At 26.1% G+C, this 18,621-nt stretch overlaps 2 protein-coding genes across 4 annotated transcripts; both read right to left on the reverse strand.

The window, feature by feature from the left end:
* Positions 1-1,106: 1,106 nt before the first annotated feature.
* LOC109815624 (protein STRICTOSIDINE SYNTHASE-LIKE 2) lies at positions 1,107-6,694 on the reverse strand. Of its 2 annotated transcripts, none has more exons than XM_020380382.3 (3): positions 6,354-6,694; positions 2,608-2,880; positions 1,107-1,825 (listed from the first exon to the last, which is right to left on the reverse strand). In XM_020380382.3, exons 1-3 carry the CDS (start codon positions 6,614-6,616, stop codon positions 1,225-1,227), a joined length of 1,137 nt encoding a protein of 378 aa, XP_020235971.1. In that variant the 5' UTR covers positions 6,617-6,694; the 3' UTR covers positions 1,107-1,224. The 2 variants fall into 2 exon arrangements, with proteins under 2 accessions (XP_020235971.1, XP_020235972.1); XM_020380383.3 differs by having other exon boundaries at positions 2,608-3,489; positions 6,354-6,493.
* A 4,211-nt stretch (positions 6,695-10,905) lies between these two features.
* Positions 10,906-15,236, reverse strand: LOC109815638 (Calcium-dependent phosphotriesterase superfamily protein). 2 transcript variants are annotated; one of them, XM_029274824.2, is made up of 4 exons: positions 14,905-15,236; positions 13,285-13,548; positions 11,061-11,637; positions 10,906-10,963 (listed from the first exon to the last, which is right to left on the reverse strand). In XM_029274824.2, exons 1-3 carry the CDS (start codon positions 15,174-15,176, stop codon positions 11,070-11,072), a joined length of 1,104 nt encoding a protein of 367 aa, XP_029130657.1. In that variant the 5' UTR covers positions 15,177-15,236; the 3' UTR covers positions 10,906-10,963; positions 11,061-11,069. The 2 variants fall into 2 exon arrangements, with proteins under 2 accessions (XP_029130657.1, XP_020235988.1); XM_020380399.3 differs by having other exon boundaries at positions 10,906-11,637; positions 14,905-15,235.
* Positions 15,237-18,621: the final 3,385 nt, after the last annotated feature.

Here is an 18,621-nt window from a genome sequence, read left to right on the forward strand (position 1 = left end):
TTATTTTTAAAATTTAAAACATGAAGATAATAGTTAAAAGAAAACGGGGCCACGACTAGCAGACAAGGATCACTAAAGGCCATTAACCATGCTATGGGCCACAACTTGGTGAATGACAAAAATAAAATAATAATGTCATATAAACGACTAAGCCAAGACTATTAAACTTCAATTTCATTTTTTTTTTTTAAAGTAAGATTAGAAGAAATTTTATACAAATAGAATATTAAAAAATTACGTTTAATTATTTAGAAAAGATATAAGTATTTTTTTTAACTTTTATCATTTAAATGATATAATGATTCATTAAAAGTGAAAACCGGTTATATATTTCTTTTATAATATTTATAGATGTATAGATGTTAAATTTAAATCTTATATATAAAATAATGTAATTAAAAATTAAAAAATCGGTTCGTCCACTTTAAGTATTAACAAATGCGGTTATATTTTGTAAAAGATTATAAATCCGAACTTCGTTAGTCTTCGATTTCCGTTCCAAAATCTCCGCTTTTACATTTTCCGCCACAAATTCTTTGTGGAAGAGGCTCTTTGTTTATATATATATTACCAGTATGAGTGTATGTTTGTTTTTTATACGAGATTATAAATATTTTTTTTATAAAAACAATCTTATTTGATTCGTAAAAAAATCATACTATAATTAAATTAAGATCATTATAAACTATAAATTTTATTTTTAAATATTGAATGCTATACCTTGTTCAACGTTTATCTTCTTTATTTTATGTTCTTTGTGATTTGATCATTCATAAATTGATTTTTAAATTGAATAGTAATATGGAAATTCTTCTAAAGCTTGCAACCAAAATTAATTAAACACCTAGTAAACCTTATACCTAAGAATGAAATTTGATTTACCAGTCATTTTTTAATCTTTTCTCTTGATACAAGTTTGTTAAATAAATTTAGTTTTGTATCATTAAGCGATCAAGGTATGAGAACTTACATGAATTGATGTTGATAAATGAAGTATAACTTAGAAGAAAGTATCTTAATTTTTTTCTCTATAATTCTAATCCTTTTTTTATTATTATTATTAGAATTCATTAAAACTTCAATTGTTTCATTCAAAGACTTGAGAGTGCCCTACCCCTGCATTTTACTTCCATAACAGAAGGAGTTCACTTCACAATGATGCCCGTATCCATTTCCCTTTTTCTATACAATCAAGTAACAGCAAAGAGAAAGAAGAAAAAAAATTCAAATCCTTTTGCCTTGTTCTTTTGCATCAATGATATTATACTTAGCAACAAAAGGTGCATCTATAGATCCCACCCATAATATTCCATCTCTCTCCTCCACTTCACTAATAGACCTCCCTCTGTTCCCAATTTTGTCTTCAAAAATTTCTAATATATTACCCTGCTCACTTAGCCTAATTGCTAATCCAGTACTCCTTTTCAGCTTAGCCAAATATGAATAAGCTTTTGTAATGTCCAAAGGAAGCCTAAGCAAAACTTTTCCAATCCAAGGATATGATAGAATCCATTGGATAAGCTTTTCCCTTCTTGAGTAAATTCCCACCCAAAATCCCCCTCTTGGACTCCGTTTGATGTTGTCTGGGAAACCTGGTAAATCGGCAAAGACTTCCAAGGTTCCAATTTTTGGTGTTTCTAGCCAATACCTTAGAACTCTACAGGTTGTGGTCTCTATTATTAGAATATAGTCACCATCTTTGCTTAATGCTACTCCATTTGCAAACGATAGATTGTTTACAAGAATGCTAACTTTTTCACTTTGTGGTTCATATTTCATTAGCTTCCCCGTTTTTTCTCTGCTTAGGATCAAAGAGATGTAATTCCTGCAGTTTGCATTTGACAAATATTATTAAATCTTAATGAGAAAATACCATTGCATAAACCCTGGTCTCCATGCAAGTAACTGTAAGACCAATAGAAAAAGATAAAGATAGAGATTGAGAAATAAGTTGATTTCAAGGTCTCTTGGGATAAATTTCTCCGGAAATATTTTTAGGAGAAAAAAATAATTAAAAATTGAAATAAATCTTTTTACATATTAAAACAAGCTTAAATATAAGTTAAAAATAAAATTTTTAAAAAATTAATAAAAGAGAATTTTTACGAATTAGTTTATACATACACTAATTTTACATTACAAAAAAGTCCCTTTCATTTTTCTTCTTAATTTTCTATTTTAGAAGTGTTTTTAAGTAATTTTATTTGAAAATATTGATAATCTTATTTTTTTAATGTAAAAATGAGGATAAAGAAGTTTTCAATTAAAAATTCACTTTAATGTGGAATAAAATGATACTATAGTGAAAAAAGAAAAACGCAAAACGTCTTTTAACTTTTGGATTTCATTTGAATTTGCTAATGCCCATGTCCTATTTTGGAAAAGCACATGGATGATGACTAATAATTTGTGGCTTGAATTTTCATGATAGAACCATAAATTACGTTAATCCACCAGTCAATTAATAATTTGCCAATATGATGTGCCATAAAATATTATAATTTATTTTTAGAGTAAAGTTAAATTATGTGTGGCTAACAATGGAGTTGAGAGAGACATGGGAGATTATGAGTTTAGAATGAGAGGGGTATTAGGTTCATGAGTTACCTCCTTTGATGTTTTGAACTACTGCTGGTGAAGTACACTGCTCCAGTTCGTTGATCAACATCCAAGCCATTTGTAAATGCCAAGGGTTCACCTTTTACAGTTGATATGAGTCTTCTAGCAGTGCCACCATTGAGGCCAACAACAACTAAGCCTTTGTAAGCATCAGCGATGTAAAGGTCACTCGATGGAATGCTAAAGCATAACCCAAGTGGACGCCCACATATGTGCTCTTTCTTGGGATGCTCATCACATGCTCCTCCACATTCATCATCCCTCCCAAACATTAATAACAACCTTATCAACCTTCCCATAATGACAATTTTTTTTCGAGAGAATAAGCATATTTTATTGAAGACAATCTTACTTAAACACAAAAGACTTATTGTTAATGACAAAACTCTTTTGCCTCTGGATATTTAAAATAGTTACATAATGATCTGTTATTTGGTAATAATTATGTTTAGATCTAATTGTTTAGAAGGGTTATTAAGAATTTTTTTTATTTGAAAATACTTTTATTTTTAATAAAAAATTCAAAAATTCTTTTAAACTTGTATCTAAACAAATTCAATATATATTTTTTTAGTTATGCAATAATTTTACATAACTTTTTACAACACTATTTTGCTTTCAATTTTTCTCCGTCACATCATTTGTAATATCCCACACTTCTCCGTCTATCTCTCTAATATTTGTATAGAAAACACTGAAAATAAATTTTTTTTTCTCTATTTCCTGTATAAATATTTAAAAACAAGAATAAAATTGAAAACAAAGTATAAGTTTTGCAATTAAAAAAGAAAATAAGAAATAAAAACGCAAGTGAACAAACCCAATATTCTTTATTTTTGCAGAGGCCCTTTCTTTTATCCTTGGAATAGCCTGTGGAGCTAGAAAAATTGAATTAGACACGGTGCTTGGTTAATTTGTGGTTTTCAAGAACATCTCTAATGGTAAATACCAATATTTTCTGAACTCGTTTTTTTTTAATATTTTTTTATGTGAGCTGTTATGTCATATTAGTTTTAAGAACTTTAGCAAATTTTTATCTCAATAGTGTAACTCTTTAAGAACTTAGGGACCCATGTATTACCTCATATGTTTATATTTTAATGGTTTTTCCAAGAAATCATTTTTTAATGTCAATAACAGGTTCTTATAAAAGAATTCTTACATGAGATTTCCGCGTCATCTAACTCTAATGATGAAATTGTACAAAAATTGATGGAATACAAACAAGTCCTACATTGATAAAATAAAACAAGAAATAACAACTTATATAATACTAACATATTTCAATAATTGAGAAGCCTTTTAGGTGATGATCAAAAGCAAAACCGTGAGAGCTAAGGCCCAAAACGGATAATATCTCATCATTGTAAAATATGTTTGTTTAATAACCTTATAAAAATAACTTTCATAAAATATCTCCTCAAATAAATATCATGAAAGGTTATGTGAGATACAAACAAGTCTCTCATTGATAAAATAAAACAAGAAATAACAACAATTTATATAATACAAAAATACTTCAACTGATTGAGACAAGTCTCACATCGATAAAATAAGACAAGAAATAACAACTTATATAATACAAACATACTTCAATGGCAGGTGAGATACAAACAAGTCCCACATCGATAAAATAAGACAAGAAATAACAACTTATATAATACAAACATACTTCAATGATTGAGACAAGTCCTACAGCGATAGAATAAAACAAGAAATAACAATGGGCTAAAGTCCAAAACGGTAATAATCTTATAAAAATATCTTTCATAAAATATCCCCTCAAACAAATATCATAAAATAATCCATCAAAAACTAATTCTTAAATTTAAAAATTCCATAAGCAACTTCAGTTAGAGATATTATAACAAAAAAATAGAGACAAAGTTGAAATATAATTTCTTGTGATCTAGTTCCTCTAAAATGAAAAAATTACACTTTAAAAAATAAAGTAAAATAATAATAATTGATTAAAAAATTATTCGTTGATATTATGATTAATTTTAAATTTTATTTTACAAAAATTTGATTTTATCATTAATTTTATAATAAACAATCATAAGTACACCTTATTTTTTTAATTTACGATCCTTCACAAAAGTCAAATCTGATTTCTATATAATTTCTATTCTCGTTAATAAATACCCTGCAGAGATATAGAATAAATACCTCGCGGAGATATAGATAAATAGATAAGTAATATAATAAGAGAAAGCAATTATAGGAGTCACAACAGGATTTAAACCCATCATATACTCACACACAGAAAAATAAAAAGGACAAGATTGGGAAGAAAATTACTTACTAAATATGGATTCGAGCTTCAGTATCAGTATTTATCCGTAAAAAATTTGAGAAGGTACAAGTATTTTGTTTAATATCCAACTTACTCAGTACTTAAAGCATTAAATATATTACTTTTGAATTTTAAATTAAAAAATGTATATACTGATACAATATAGATTATGAATTAGGGATGGATGCATTCATATCACTCTGGGAGCAGTTGTTCCCACTAAAATTTTACACTTATTTATTTTTATATATATTATTTATTTTTTATAATATATAAAAATTATATTTTAATTTATTACAAAAAATTGTTAAATAATGACACATATTTTATAGAGATATAATACTTATTACTAAAATTGTTTTTATATATACAATAAATATAATATATGTTGAAATATTATTAAAAAGTGTAAATATAGATTATAATAACATTTTTTGTAAATGATTATATGTAACATTTTTTGTAATGATTATTTTTATATTTAATATGTTAAAATATATTAATATTGTATTTATATTTTATTTTATCATGTAATTTTTTATTTTATGACAAAATTGTCCTAACTTTTTATTATTATTGTTATTATTATGATAATATACTTTATTTTTTTACTAAAAATTTATTACTTCTTTATTCATTAAAGATGTCGTCATAATTTAATTTATAAATATAGGTTATTTTTAATTTTTATTTTAATTTTTAATCCTTTTTATTTTGTATATGTACATTGTGTGTTGGTAGAAGAGGAAATTAAGAAGAATGAGAGTAATTATCACACAAAATTTTTATTTATTTTTTACTTAAACATATTTAATAAAAAATAGGCGTTGTTCTCATAAAATACTTTTGTTTTAAATGAACGTAAAAATTTAGAAAAGATACAAAAAAAAATATATAATAATTATATTATCTTTATCTTAATAATTTATACCATTTTGTTCCTCTAAAATTAAATAAATCACTAAAAGTTACAACATCATACTTAAATATAATATTAGACAGAGAAAAAAATTTAACAATTGTCACTCTACTTATGAGAAAATTTTAATTTATAAAAAATAGGGATGTTAAATTTTTATCATAAAAATATACTTTTTAAAAAATTATTATATTTTTAAATTAATTATTGATAGTTAGTTTGATTTTTAAAATATTACGTAGATTATATTTATGAGAAAAAAATTTAATCACTTATACACTACTAATATAAAAAAATTTTACATTGACAACTAATTATATTTTTTAATAATTAGTTAATCACTAATAAGTATTTTTCACGTTGACCATGTGGTGGTGCGAGTTTCTACCCTAAAGTGGGAGTGGGAGTTGTTTGATTCGTGGAGAAGATTAAAGAGTTTGCAGAAGGCAGCACGTTTCATCTAAATACACTTTGCACATGCAGCGTGAATCATGAAGAGAAGAGAGAGGGAAAACGCACCTGTGCGAAGAAGTTGCGGAAAAGTTGAGCCAACGATTGAGAGCGCGGTGCCACTTGATGATTCGACCGTCGGAAACCCCCGTGTAAGGGCCCTCGCCGCGAGGATCGAAGGCCAAGCTCTCCGGCCCGACGGCGCCGTCAATCGGAACAGCCTCCAACTGCGGAGCCTCCTCCTCCGATGGCCCAAGGCCGCCGTTGTGCGCAATCCAAGCAATGACGACAACCGCCGCAAAGGACGCCGCGATGTGCAGTTGGGACCTCATCGAGTAATAATGCGAAAAAAGTGTCGTTTGGTTTCGTGCCAAATGATGTAATACTTATACCAATGCTTGCGCTGCGGAGTGCGGATTCTCACATATCCCTGGCTTTAATATCATATTTAACCATCTTTACATTATTACTATAAAAAAATTTTATACCGACAAATCATATTTTTTTAATAATATTATATTATTTTTTATTTAATTAAATAAAAATAAAATATTAAAAATATAATTAATTGTTAGTGTAAAAAATTTTATATTAGCAATGTATGAATGATTAACTCTTAATATTAATATAAAGATGTACTCAATATTTAGTTGAAAAAATAAAAATTCACATAAATTTAAATACTCATTATTTAAATTTTAAAAATATAATAATAATAAATCATATTTTATTGTTATCAGATGAATTATAAAAGTTATGCGGCCACCCAATGTTTTTCGAGAGTTGTCATGTCATGACATTTGACTTCCGCTTCACAGATGCATAGAGCCAAAATAAAATTATGGGAGAACTATGCAAGTTATTATTTCGCCCTTCAATTTCCAAGTTATAATTTATTATTCACTTAATTATCCTACCTTTACAAGAGTAGATACATAATTTTATCATATATTAAAATTTATTGGTATTTTATTAAAATATATTTTAATTAAAATTATGTAACATGTAACAAGTATTTAAATATTTAAGTCAATTTTTAATTTCAAGTTGATATAATTAATATTGTAATAATAAATATAGTTAAATATTTTTTTTTTATTAATACATCATTACTTATATTAATTTTATTGGATCTGAGTTCTTATACAAGTCTAATAATCCTATAATTATCTTTATAAAAAGTTTTACATAATTCATTAAATCTCAAGTTTTTCAATCATTCGCTATTATTTGAAGAGTGTTTAACTTTACTTTTGAGTTAAAGTCTTCTAGTCTATTTATAAAATATTTTGATTTGATTTTCATTCTCTGAAATATAAAATCAATATTTTTTCTAATAATAATTTTAAGATAGATAAAACAATATTTATTTTAAAGATTTGTTTTAAAATTTATAAATATCATATATTAACATAATATCATTAATATTTATGGATGACATTATAATGGTCACTTAAATTTTTAATAAATAAATAATTAATTAAAAATGATTACATAATAATAAAAACTAAAAATAATAATTTCAAATTAAGGACTAAAATTGAAGCTTGCTAATTTTGTAGGAAATTAAAAAATATTTCACCTTCTATTATTTTACATAATTGATATGGTGAATTTTCTCGCTCTATTTTTAAATTTGTATATTTTAGGTTTAAATAACCTTTTAGTCACTGTAAAATAGATTTTTTTTAAATCTAATCCTTTATTAAAATTCAATTTTTTCTTTTTAATAAAAAATTGTTTCATTTTTGTTTTTGTCATTGAATTGTCCGTTAAATCTAATGAAAAAAAGTTTAAATTTTTTTTATCAGGATAAGAAAAACAAAAAAAAAATTATAGAAACAAAAATAAATAAAATTTGAGAAGACCCAAATGAAACAACAACAAAAAATTTGAAAAGATCAAAATATAAATAACTAAAATGAAAAGGATTAAAATGAAACTAAATATTTATTTTAAGTGAAACTTAAATTTTTTAAATCTAATTTAATATGATTTAATTTATAAAATTTAAATATAATTTGAGTCTTATTTTAATATGATGGAAATAAATTTAATTTTGACTTAAACTTTAACGATTCGTGAACACTCTAGACTTAAGTATGATTGACGAAAACTAACTCGATGTCTTTATATTTGGAGTCAAGTTAATTTGACTTCCTGTCAAAGTCTTGGTTTTGTCAAGGGTTTAGATTCTAGTCATTTCAAGTTACTAACTTTTATTTTGTTAAAAAAATACATTTGATTTAAGTTATTAGGTAATAGATTAATTTAATTATTTATAATTAATTTATTGTTACATTATAACGAAGATAAACAAATGTATTTTTTCACTTTAATTAAATTATTATTGTATTTTTTAGAAATTGTATTTTATACTATTTATTCTATACATTAAATTGACTAATAATTATTTTTGACATTTATATTTTACTTCTATATATATATATATATAATGATTCTTAAATTTTGATTTTTTTTAAATGTCTCCACTAACTTAAGAACTTGGATCCGTTACTAGATAAGATATTATGTGATTTAAAAATACATATTTTTGGGTTGAATAAGGATGTATAATTCTTTTTATGAGCTCCATTTCTATAGAGATAAAATAGTATTTACGATTGTAACTTCATACTTAAGTCAAATATCAAATCTTAATCCTTTGATTAAGGAATTTGTATTATATAAAAAATTATTAAAGTATAAGATTTAATGTAAGTGTATTACACTATGAATCATAATTCATACATTTTATATATATATATATATATATATATATATATATATATATATATAAATTATTACTTATTTACAAAGTTATGGATTTTTTTTTTTTTTTTACATTTGCTTTGAACTCCAACAAAATAATTGACATTGAAATGAGTATAAAACTTAAATCTCATTAAAATAGTAAAATTCATAATAAATATTTTGATGAAAACAAGTATTCAGTTACAGATTTTTTATATACAAAAAAACTCTTTTGGTTTTAATTATATTGTATACATGTTAAATTAATTTATTTTCTTTTATTGATATATTATTTGATAAAGATTTATAATATGAAGTAAGTTTTGGCATTTTATAATCAAGTTCTAACAATTGAAAATTTTGAATGAGGATGAATTGAAAAAACACTTTAGTAATCTTGAACCAAATTTAAGTTAATTTTAGTGAGTATTTATTTGGTATTGATAGTTTTTTTTTTTCTCTCAAAATTGATCGCACGGAAACAATATTAACAAAAAAAAATAAAATTAATGTCATGTTAAAAGTATTAAATTATATTAAAAATATTATTTTAAAATGTAAAAAATGAATATAATATTTGTTTTATTAATGATTATTGTATTTTGTAAAGTATTAATAATTAATACCTCCTATCATATAATTTCAGTTTCATCCCTAAATTCAAGAATATAAATACTAAAATGATTATATCTGTAAATTGATTAATCAACTCTTATGTTATGTATAGGAACGGTACTTTTGTGTGTAAGTGTTTTTAAAAACTTCTATGTACTAATGGTATTGTTTTTAGTGAATAATATTTTAGAAATATTTTTAACTTCTTATCCAATTTAAATTTTATTTATTATATTTATTTATAAATTAAATTTTAATATTTTAAAAAATTATTAATAACATTTAGTCTTGAATTGTTTCATAATATTAATGATTTATAATAAATATAAATATAATTTATATATTTAAAAATATATATTTATACAAATTTTAAATATAATATATATTAAAATATAATATTTATTTTTATATAAATTATTATCAATTTTTTTAGCTATATATAATAAACATTAAAGTTTTTAAGTAATGGAAAAACTAAAATACTAGTAATATAGAATGCGGTTGGTGGTGTTTTCATGTTTTGATTTTTTATTGGGTTGTTACTTGTTAGTAGTCACTACTAGTCATGTTTGATAAGAGTCTTAACTAACAGAAATTAATATTTTGCGTACATGTCTCTACAATAATAGGTTTGTGAATTGCATGGATCCAACCAGCCGAGAAACTGATAACATGACAAATCAATGTAAGGAAACCACACAACAATTCAATTTGGCCCCACAACTAGTAGAATCATGTTATTTCCTCATTAATTTCCTGCCTTTGCCTCCATAGGAAGACAAATCACACAACACTATGATATAACGGACGATTGGTACATGCTAAAATTTTTTTTGTTTATTCATAAAAATTATAAAATCTCAAAATCATCATTCTTTAAAATGATGAAAATTTATTAGTTATAAATGTTTATGAAAATGTCTATAAATGTTAACTGAAACTCAATAAAAGTGTTTGTAATTAAATAATTAAATAAGGATAAAATATCTTTTTTACTACATTAAAACTTTATTTTTAACTCAAAAATGTTAGTTTCTCATCTCCACATGAAACAATTATGTGAAAACGTATGTAAGAATCATTTTCTGAAAATAATATTTCTTAAGAATATTACTTTTTAAATAACAAAAGAAACATGAAATTTCAATGGACGTGAAGATTTCTGTGTACCAAACAAACATCCCTTCAAACTAAACCAAACAAAAAATAGTTTATAAAAATGTCTCCCTCCCCTCCAACCAAACACCAAGCAAGTAGAACGTGTTGTTTTATTATAATGATCACCAAGTAAAAACTAGCCTCGAGAACCCCTCGAAGAAATTCAGAATTCTTAATTCTACATAATCTGCTTAAACAACTACATCTTATTTGGAAAAGGTGACCAAAACCAAATACCATCTTATCCACCATACACACTCATAAACCATAAATGCCGATGAAAGGCATCAACACTGATGCAATCCAAAGCTTCCCATCTCTCTCTTCCACTTCGCTGATGAACTTCAATGTCTTCCCTTCAATATCTTCCAACACTTCTAATATTTCTCCTTTATCACTTAGCTTAACAGCAGCAGCATGAGGCTTCCCCCCTGCAATTGATGAGTGCAACTGCTTGACGTTTAATCCAAGCTTCAGCATTGCCTTTCCCGCCCAAGGATTGGAAGAAATCCACTTTGCAAAAGGACTTCCCTTTGCATGCAGAGCTACCCAGAAATGCCCTTCTGAATTTCTTCTAACATTGTCTGGAAAACCAGGCACAACTGCGAAAGTGTTCACTTGACCAGCCTTGGGTCCATGAAGCCAAAGCTGCAAGATCCTGAAAGTAGTGGTTTCTGCTACCAGAAGAAATGAACCATCTTTGCTTAAAGCAACGCCATTGGGAAAAGCAAGGCCCCGCAATAAGACCGTTACTTCTTTTGTTGACTTGTTATATTTCATTAACCGGCCGCTCTTGTCTCCACTTAAGAGTACAAGCATGAATTGCCTGCAAACATAAGTGGCCCACATTTAGATTAAAGGATTAAATATGTTTTTAAGTATATGAAACATATGTCAATTTTCACCTTCAGGGAGGAAAAACTCAAGAACTTAAAAGTGAAAATCACCAAAAATTTAGGAACCAAAACTAGTAAAACTTGTTTTGGGCCTAAAAGTGAAAATCGATAAAAGTTCAAAAACTAAAAACATATTTAATCTTAGATTAAAAATTCTCTCCAAATAAGAGTTTTACATCCACCTTCTAGGAGTATGCTCTCAAAGACGTAAATAAGAAAAAGATTATCATGATGGAAACTAGAACAGAAAAAACATTATCTAGATAAGTTTAACACTGGTTGGTTTGATAGAAACTCAGGCAAAATACAATAGAGAGCGAAGAAATGTGAATGAGGAAATAAATTAGGCAGTTTGTTCAATAAGAAATGTATTAGAGGAGAAATTTACAAACGTGGATCCCATATCTATAAATTTCTCCATAAAAAAGCAGGAGAAATAGCAAAGAAATATTGATACACTTTTATTTTAACACTTTTCTCCCTCATAAGTCTCATCCATATTCATACGCTTTTAATACATTTGTCCCTAATAAGTCTCATCCACTCTCACATCCGTCTCTCATTCAAAATAACAAAGACTCTCATTCGAATGACAACACATTTTATTCAAATACATGGTTTCTTATTCGACTAAACCATCAATATCCCTACACAGATACTCAATATAGAGGGAAAAATCATCCTTATAGACTCGGACAATAACTTCAAACCGAAACCCTCAAATCTAAGCATACTGAAAGTTAATTAGATTTCACATGCTGCAGAACAACATTGTAGGCTTCATGTTCCTCACCAAAATCCTTGACAACCACACATGAGAAGCCAGTTACCTTACTAGCCTTTCCCTCAAAATCAATCTTGTTTTATTCAAATGGAAGGACATTTATTTGAATACATGATTTTCCGCTTTATTTGAATACATGAAATTTTATTCAAATGAGTTGCATGCTATCCAAATAAGGGGTTGTTTTATTCAAATAAACAACATTTTAATTTGAATAAAATCACTTCCAGGAAGTTGTTTTATTCGAACAAACATGTTTATTGGAATAAACAACAATTTCACTAGTACGTAACAAAAGGATAATATTGTTATTTTTATTAATTGTAATTTCTTTTCTCTCCATTCATTCAAACCAAACAACTTTATAATATTATTTATTTTCCATTTCTTACTTATTTCTCTAAAATAAACAACCTTACTTTCACTCTATTTTTTACCTATTTCTACTCACTTATTTCTCTATCTTCTATTTCTCTCCACTCTATCTCTCACCTATTTCTCTCCTCACAACCAAACACAGTGAAAGGGTAAAATGCAATTTTCTCAAATATTATTTGTTATTTTGTTTGATCTTTAAGAACAGAACAAGTGATTCTTAGTTTGTTAAGAATTTACCTCCATACTACAGGGTAGAGTGTAGACCATTCCAAACCATGATCTTAATAAGGCTATATTTTATTGTTCAATTTCATTTCATACACTGAAGTGCCAGGGAACAATCATAAGGACTATTAAGAAGATGCAGAGATAATTCCATTATAGAAAGGAAGACATGTGTTTGTGGTGAACTTACCTTCTCTGGAACATTGTGCTTGAATCAGTGAAGTAAATGACATCTTCATCTTCACTGATGTCCATGTCATTGGTGAAGTGCAAGGGTTGACCTTCAGCTTCTGTTACTACTTCAGTGGCCAAACCCCCTGTAGGTCCCACTACTTTTAGGCCTAGGTAGGCATCAGCAATGTACAGATCTCCACTTTTCTTATCAAATTTTAGTCCTAGAGGCCTCCCACAAATGTGCTCCAATTCTGGTGCAAATGGACGTACACAATCCGACCTTGAAAATCAAGCAACTAAACTCATTAAATTCATGAGAAAAATTAAAGCTATTTTAATAGCTGTAAGTTGAGTTAAACCTAGGGATCTTTGCTTAAACTGCCGTATAAACAAGCTAAAAAGTTACAAGTTAGAAGTGTAAAGATAGAAAAGTTATAAACTAACCGGTAGAATTGAAAATGTTTGATAAGATTAATTGAAATGACATAAAAGAATATATTTAGTTATTTGAGATAAAAAGAGATTTCAAATAAATTAATGAGGATAACTAAAAAACAAAAGAAACTTGTAGCTTATAAGTTAGGTTATTAAATTTTCATAAGCTAGTTAAAGTAACTTACGAAAATAAATTAAACGTTACTAAAATAAGTTTGTGTACCAAACAAATTTATTTTGATCAAACTAGTTTATAAGATCCTCTAATGTCTAGCCAAATACACTCCTAATGTCCTAGCATTTAAACAATTCTCAGCTATGCCCATCCTGAACACCTCTTCTGATAGAAAGTTAAGTATCCATGCTTGCATGCTCAAACAATGATACAACTATCTGGAACTAAAGACACAAAATGCACACATTTGCTTCTTAGTTTTTCACCTTCCCTCCAGCCTATTAGAATAAGCCCTTACACCAACTACGATACAAGACCCAGCAGGCAGAATTTCGCTCAAAGCATATAAAAGATAGACATAATCATCAGTGTGCTAGAGCAAATCTCCAGTCTTCCAATATTGAGAATCAAAAGTTTTGCACAACAAATAATGCCGCCAACGGAAAAAGCTATTCTCAGTGAAGTGAGCCTTTCAGTTCAAATTATGTTGTTGTTGCCACAACACACAGTGCGCTTCACACTTAACGACCTGGCCCCAATTCTTTGTTAACTAAATAATAATTGATGCTGTGAATGGATTATGGACCTTCCTTCAAGGGAATAATAATCAGCTCAGAACATTGGTCCCCACTTTTGGATTTAGCATAACATAAACGCCACAGCAACCAGACATTAAAATATTCATGGCATGCGAAACAATAAGCAAGTAGTAGTAGTCAATACACATCAATAATAACTATAAAAAAAAAAAAAACAATCCTCACGCTTCACCCCACCAACTCAACCCAACCACCAAAGATTAGGTATCCAAACATCACAGGTCAGCCTCAAGAGGGAAAAAAAAAAAAAAAAGAGAAAGTTTCATCCTCAAAAATCAATAAACCCCCACGAACTATTGACCCAATTAAACTCTCAAGAAGACAATCACATGTATCTCGAAAAAGACGATAAGAAAACGTAAGCACCAAAAGGGGCAACAGTAGCAATATTACTGTATCAGTAGTAACAATAGTATAATTTAATTACCTATTGGAAGTGGTGACAGCAAATTGAGTCCAACCTCGGTCCTCCCCCTCCCACTTGAGAATCCGGCCGTCGGCGACGCCGGTGTAGGGCCCTCCGCCTTGAGCGTCGAAGACGAGACTCTCCGGGCCGAGGGCTCCGGTGACATGGAGGATCTGAGCTGCGTGGAGGTGATCCTTGGATAGAGGAAGATGAGGCGGAGAAAAGAGGGTTTGCGGGTTGAAGAAAGCGAAGAGTGCAAGCAAGGTTGCAGCAGTAATGAGCCCTGACTTCATAGTGTGTTGAATGGAAGAGTTTCTTTGTCCCTCAAGAGTCCAGAGTTTAACATGTACTACCCGGGATATTCAGAAAATAATATTTAAACAACTATTCTTTTTTCTTAAAATAAATATAAAGTGTTTTTATTTATGTAAAAATAAAAACAACTTAGGTTATCATTTAACCATATCTACCTCCATCATACAATTAACTATTCTTTTTTCTTAAAATAAATATAAAGTGTTTTTATTTATGTTCATCTCATATTATGTAAGAGTAATTTTAAGAACTTTTTTCTGATGAAAATTTTTTGAAGAATTTTTTTTATTTTTTTTATCTAATTTAATTTTTATTTATATAATTAATTATGAATTTAATTTTAATACTTTTAAAATAAATTATCAATAAAAAAAAATTGTGTTACAATATAAATTATTTATGATATTGATAAGAAATATTTACCGTCAAAAGTAATAATTAATTCCCATCAAATACCGTGAATACACATAAAATATATATTTTTCTTCCAACATTGTCTATTATAAATTTAAAATATGTATAAAGGTGTATTTATATAAATTTTAATTATGACTTACATATTTAAAACATAATATAATATATATATATATATATATATATATATATATTTCATTATAAATTTTAATCACATAAAATAAATATTTAGTTTATATATTGTACAAATTAAAATACTAGTTCGATAATATTTTTAGATATTATTATTCAATAGTAGTGCTTTTAGGGACTATTATTTGATAGCAGTGTTTTTAGATGTTAAAATAAATTATCAGTAATTAAAAATAATCTCATGTGACAATAAAAATTATTTATCTTGAATTTAAAATACAATTTATATTTAAAATATTTATTAATCAAAATTTTAATATAATTTATATATTTAAATATAATACTTGTATATATATATATATATATATATATATTTTTAATCATATAATAAACGTTTAACACGTGAAATAGATAAATTAAAATACTGATTTTATAAATTTGATAACTTGAGAATAAAAATAATTAAATTTTTATTATTTTGTAATTTTATATTTTTATCATTTTAAAGCTCACTTGATTTTAAATGTTGGGTTACTTAAATTTCAAATGTTGAATTTTTTGACTATTTTTATTTTATATTATATTAATATTTTTCTATACTTGAATTTTATTTACACTTTTTAAATTGTAGATTTTTATAATTTTTGGTCAGTGAAAGCTATGTCTTACCTAAATTAGTATTTGATTATCGATTTTAAGATACTACATGAATCATATCTATTAAAATAAAATTATTTTTAAATTTTAAATTAAAATAATATGTTTTTATGTATTAAAAAAAATAAAAAAAAATCATTTTTTCTTAAAAAAAAAATCCAAATGGAACTATTCCATTGTTAATCAATTTGATTTTACTAAGATTACATTTTCTATTATAAATCTGTTTCAACTAAAATTGATTGATATTAACTTTAGTTTATCTTAAATTCAAATCAAAACACTCTTAATTTGAATGTGTGCCTATATGTCTTTTTGTGTGTTATTTTAAAATACTTTTTTTTTTCCAATTTTCTTTGATGAAAAAAATAATTGAAAAGAAACATTTTTTCCAATTATTTATGTGACACGTATGAGATAAAAATGTAAAATTTTAGTTAAAATTTTGTATTTATAAATAGTTTTTAAGAAATCTTTAAATTTGCGTCACATACACATGCATCTTTCATAATTTAGGAGGAACTTAATACTTTGGTTGTAATTGGAATTAAAAATAAATAATGAATTAAAGAATATTTTTGTGATAATATTCATTGGTATATTTTGTAAAGCTTTGGCTTGTTTTAAAATATTCCCTTAACTACACAATGATGTAATTATTGAGATTCGGATTAATAATCACTTCTTTGCTACACATTTCATATTTGGGAAGAGCAAAAGTATACAGAAATTTTTTATAGGGAAAAACGAAATTAGACTATTTTAGAGTGATGAAAACATATTTAACCAAACAAAATTTAAATGATTTTCATGTTTTTAAGTTATTAAATATATTTTTAACATTACTTTTTATATTATATTAAGCATGTTAATAAAAAAATTATAGAAAGATTATTACATTAATAATTTTCTATTTCTAGCGCATACGAGTAATATGATTGAAACTTGAATCATTGTTGTAAAAAAAAAAAAAAATAATAATAATAATAATAATAATGCTTTTTAGCCTTTATATCCCAGTTTCAAAAAAAAAAAAAAAAAAAAAAAAAAAAAAAAAAAAAAAACCTTTATAACTCCAGTATAATTGCCGTAACAAGGTCCAAATAGAAGTTTACTATTTAGATGGTCCTTATACAAACCCAAGCCCAGATGCCTGGTGCTCAAATTAATGTCAATCATCCATTCAAAGCCCATCCTTCAACCCATCAATTATTTAGTTGAATTTTGGAGAAATGATTATTTATTTATTAATTTTTAATGATTTTTTAATTATTAAATTATTTTTTTGTATTAATACTAAATTGGTACCAATATTCTAAAAATTGAGGAATGAAATTAGGAAGAGAAGAAAAACTATAAGTAAAACAGAAAAATTATGTCTTATTTTGTTTGAGATAAGAAAAAAAAGTGGGAGAAAATAGAAGAGAAATTGTTTTCTTTGGTGGTATAGAAAATTGAAAAATATAAAACCTTATAATATAAGAATTCCAATGTTCAATGATTGTTACTTTTTTTTGTCAGTTTTAAAAAAAAAACATTTCTATTTCTTATTGTTTTGATAAATGACTAGAAATGCTTTTTTTTTTTTGTGAAACTGTAAAATGCTTTTAGTTGTTGATAAATAATTATAAAATGCCATATATTTTATTTCATTATATTTTTAGCTTTTAAATTTTAAAGAAGAAATACTAAACTTACTCCGAATTGGATAAAAAAAAACTTCTTATTTTCTCCATTTTCTTCTATAATTCCCCCTCCCCTCCTTCCCTTTTTTTTTCTAATAACTTTCTTTCTTTTATGTTTTGTTGTGTGTTAAAAAAAAAAAAAAGAAGAAGAAGAAGAAGAAGAAGCACGTGAATCAATAAGGCATTTGCTTTTACCTCAAAGAAAACGTGTAAAGTGTGGAAAAGACAATTAAGCGCTTGATAACACAATATACTAGTTAAAAAAGCATTGTTTTTTTTTAATTCTCTAATAAAGCAGGCAGAAATAAGCAAATATATTATTGTAAGATAAGTTAAATCATATGTACATTAAATTAGTTGCATTGATGGTTAGTTTTAGGATATTGCATGGATATTTGTATGAAAAAAAATTAATTGCATTGTCAGTTGATTGAGCTCAAACAAAATAACCTAAAGAAAAAGAAGAGAAAAAAAACCTACATACTAGAATTGGCTTAATAGAGAGAGTCAAGTAGTTTGTATGAAATTACAAGTT

This window comes from Cajanus cajan, chromosome 6 (assembly GCF_000230855.2).
Source record: "Cajanus cajan strain Asha chromosome 6, NIPB_CcT2T_4, whole genome shotgun sequence".
In the NCBI taxonomy this organism is placed as follows: domain Eukaryota; kingdom Viridiplantae; phylum Streptophyta; class Magnoliopsida; order Fabales; family Fabaceae; genus Cajanus; species Cajanus cajan.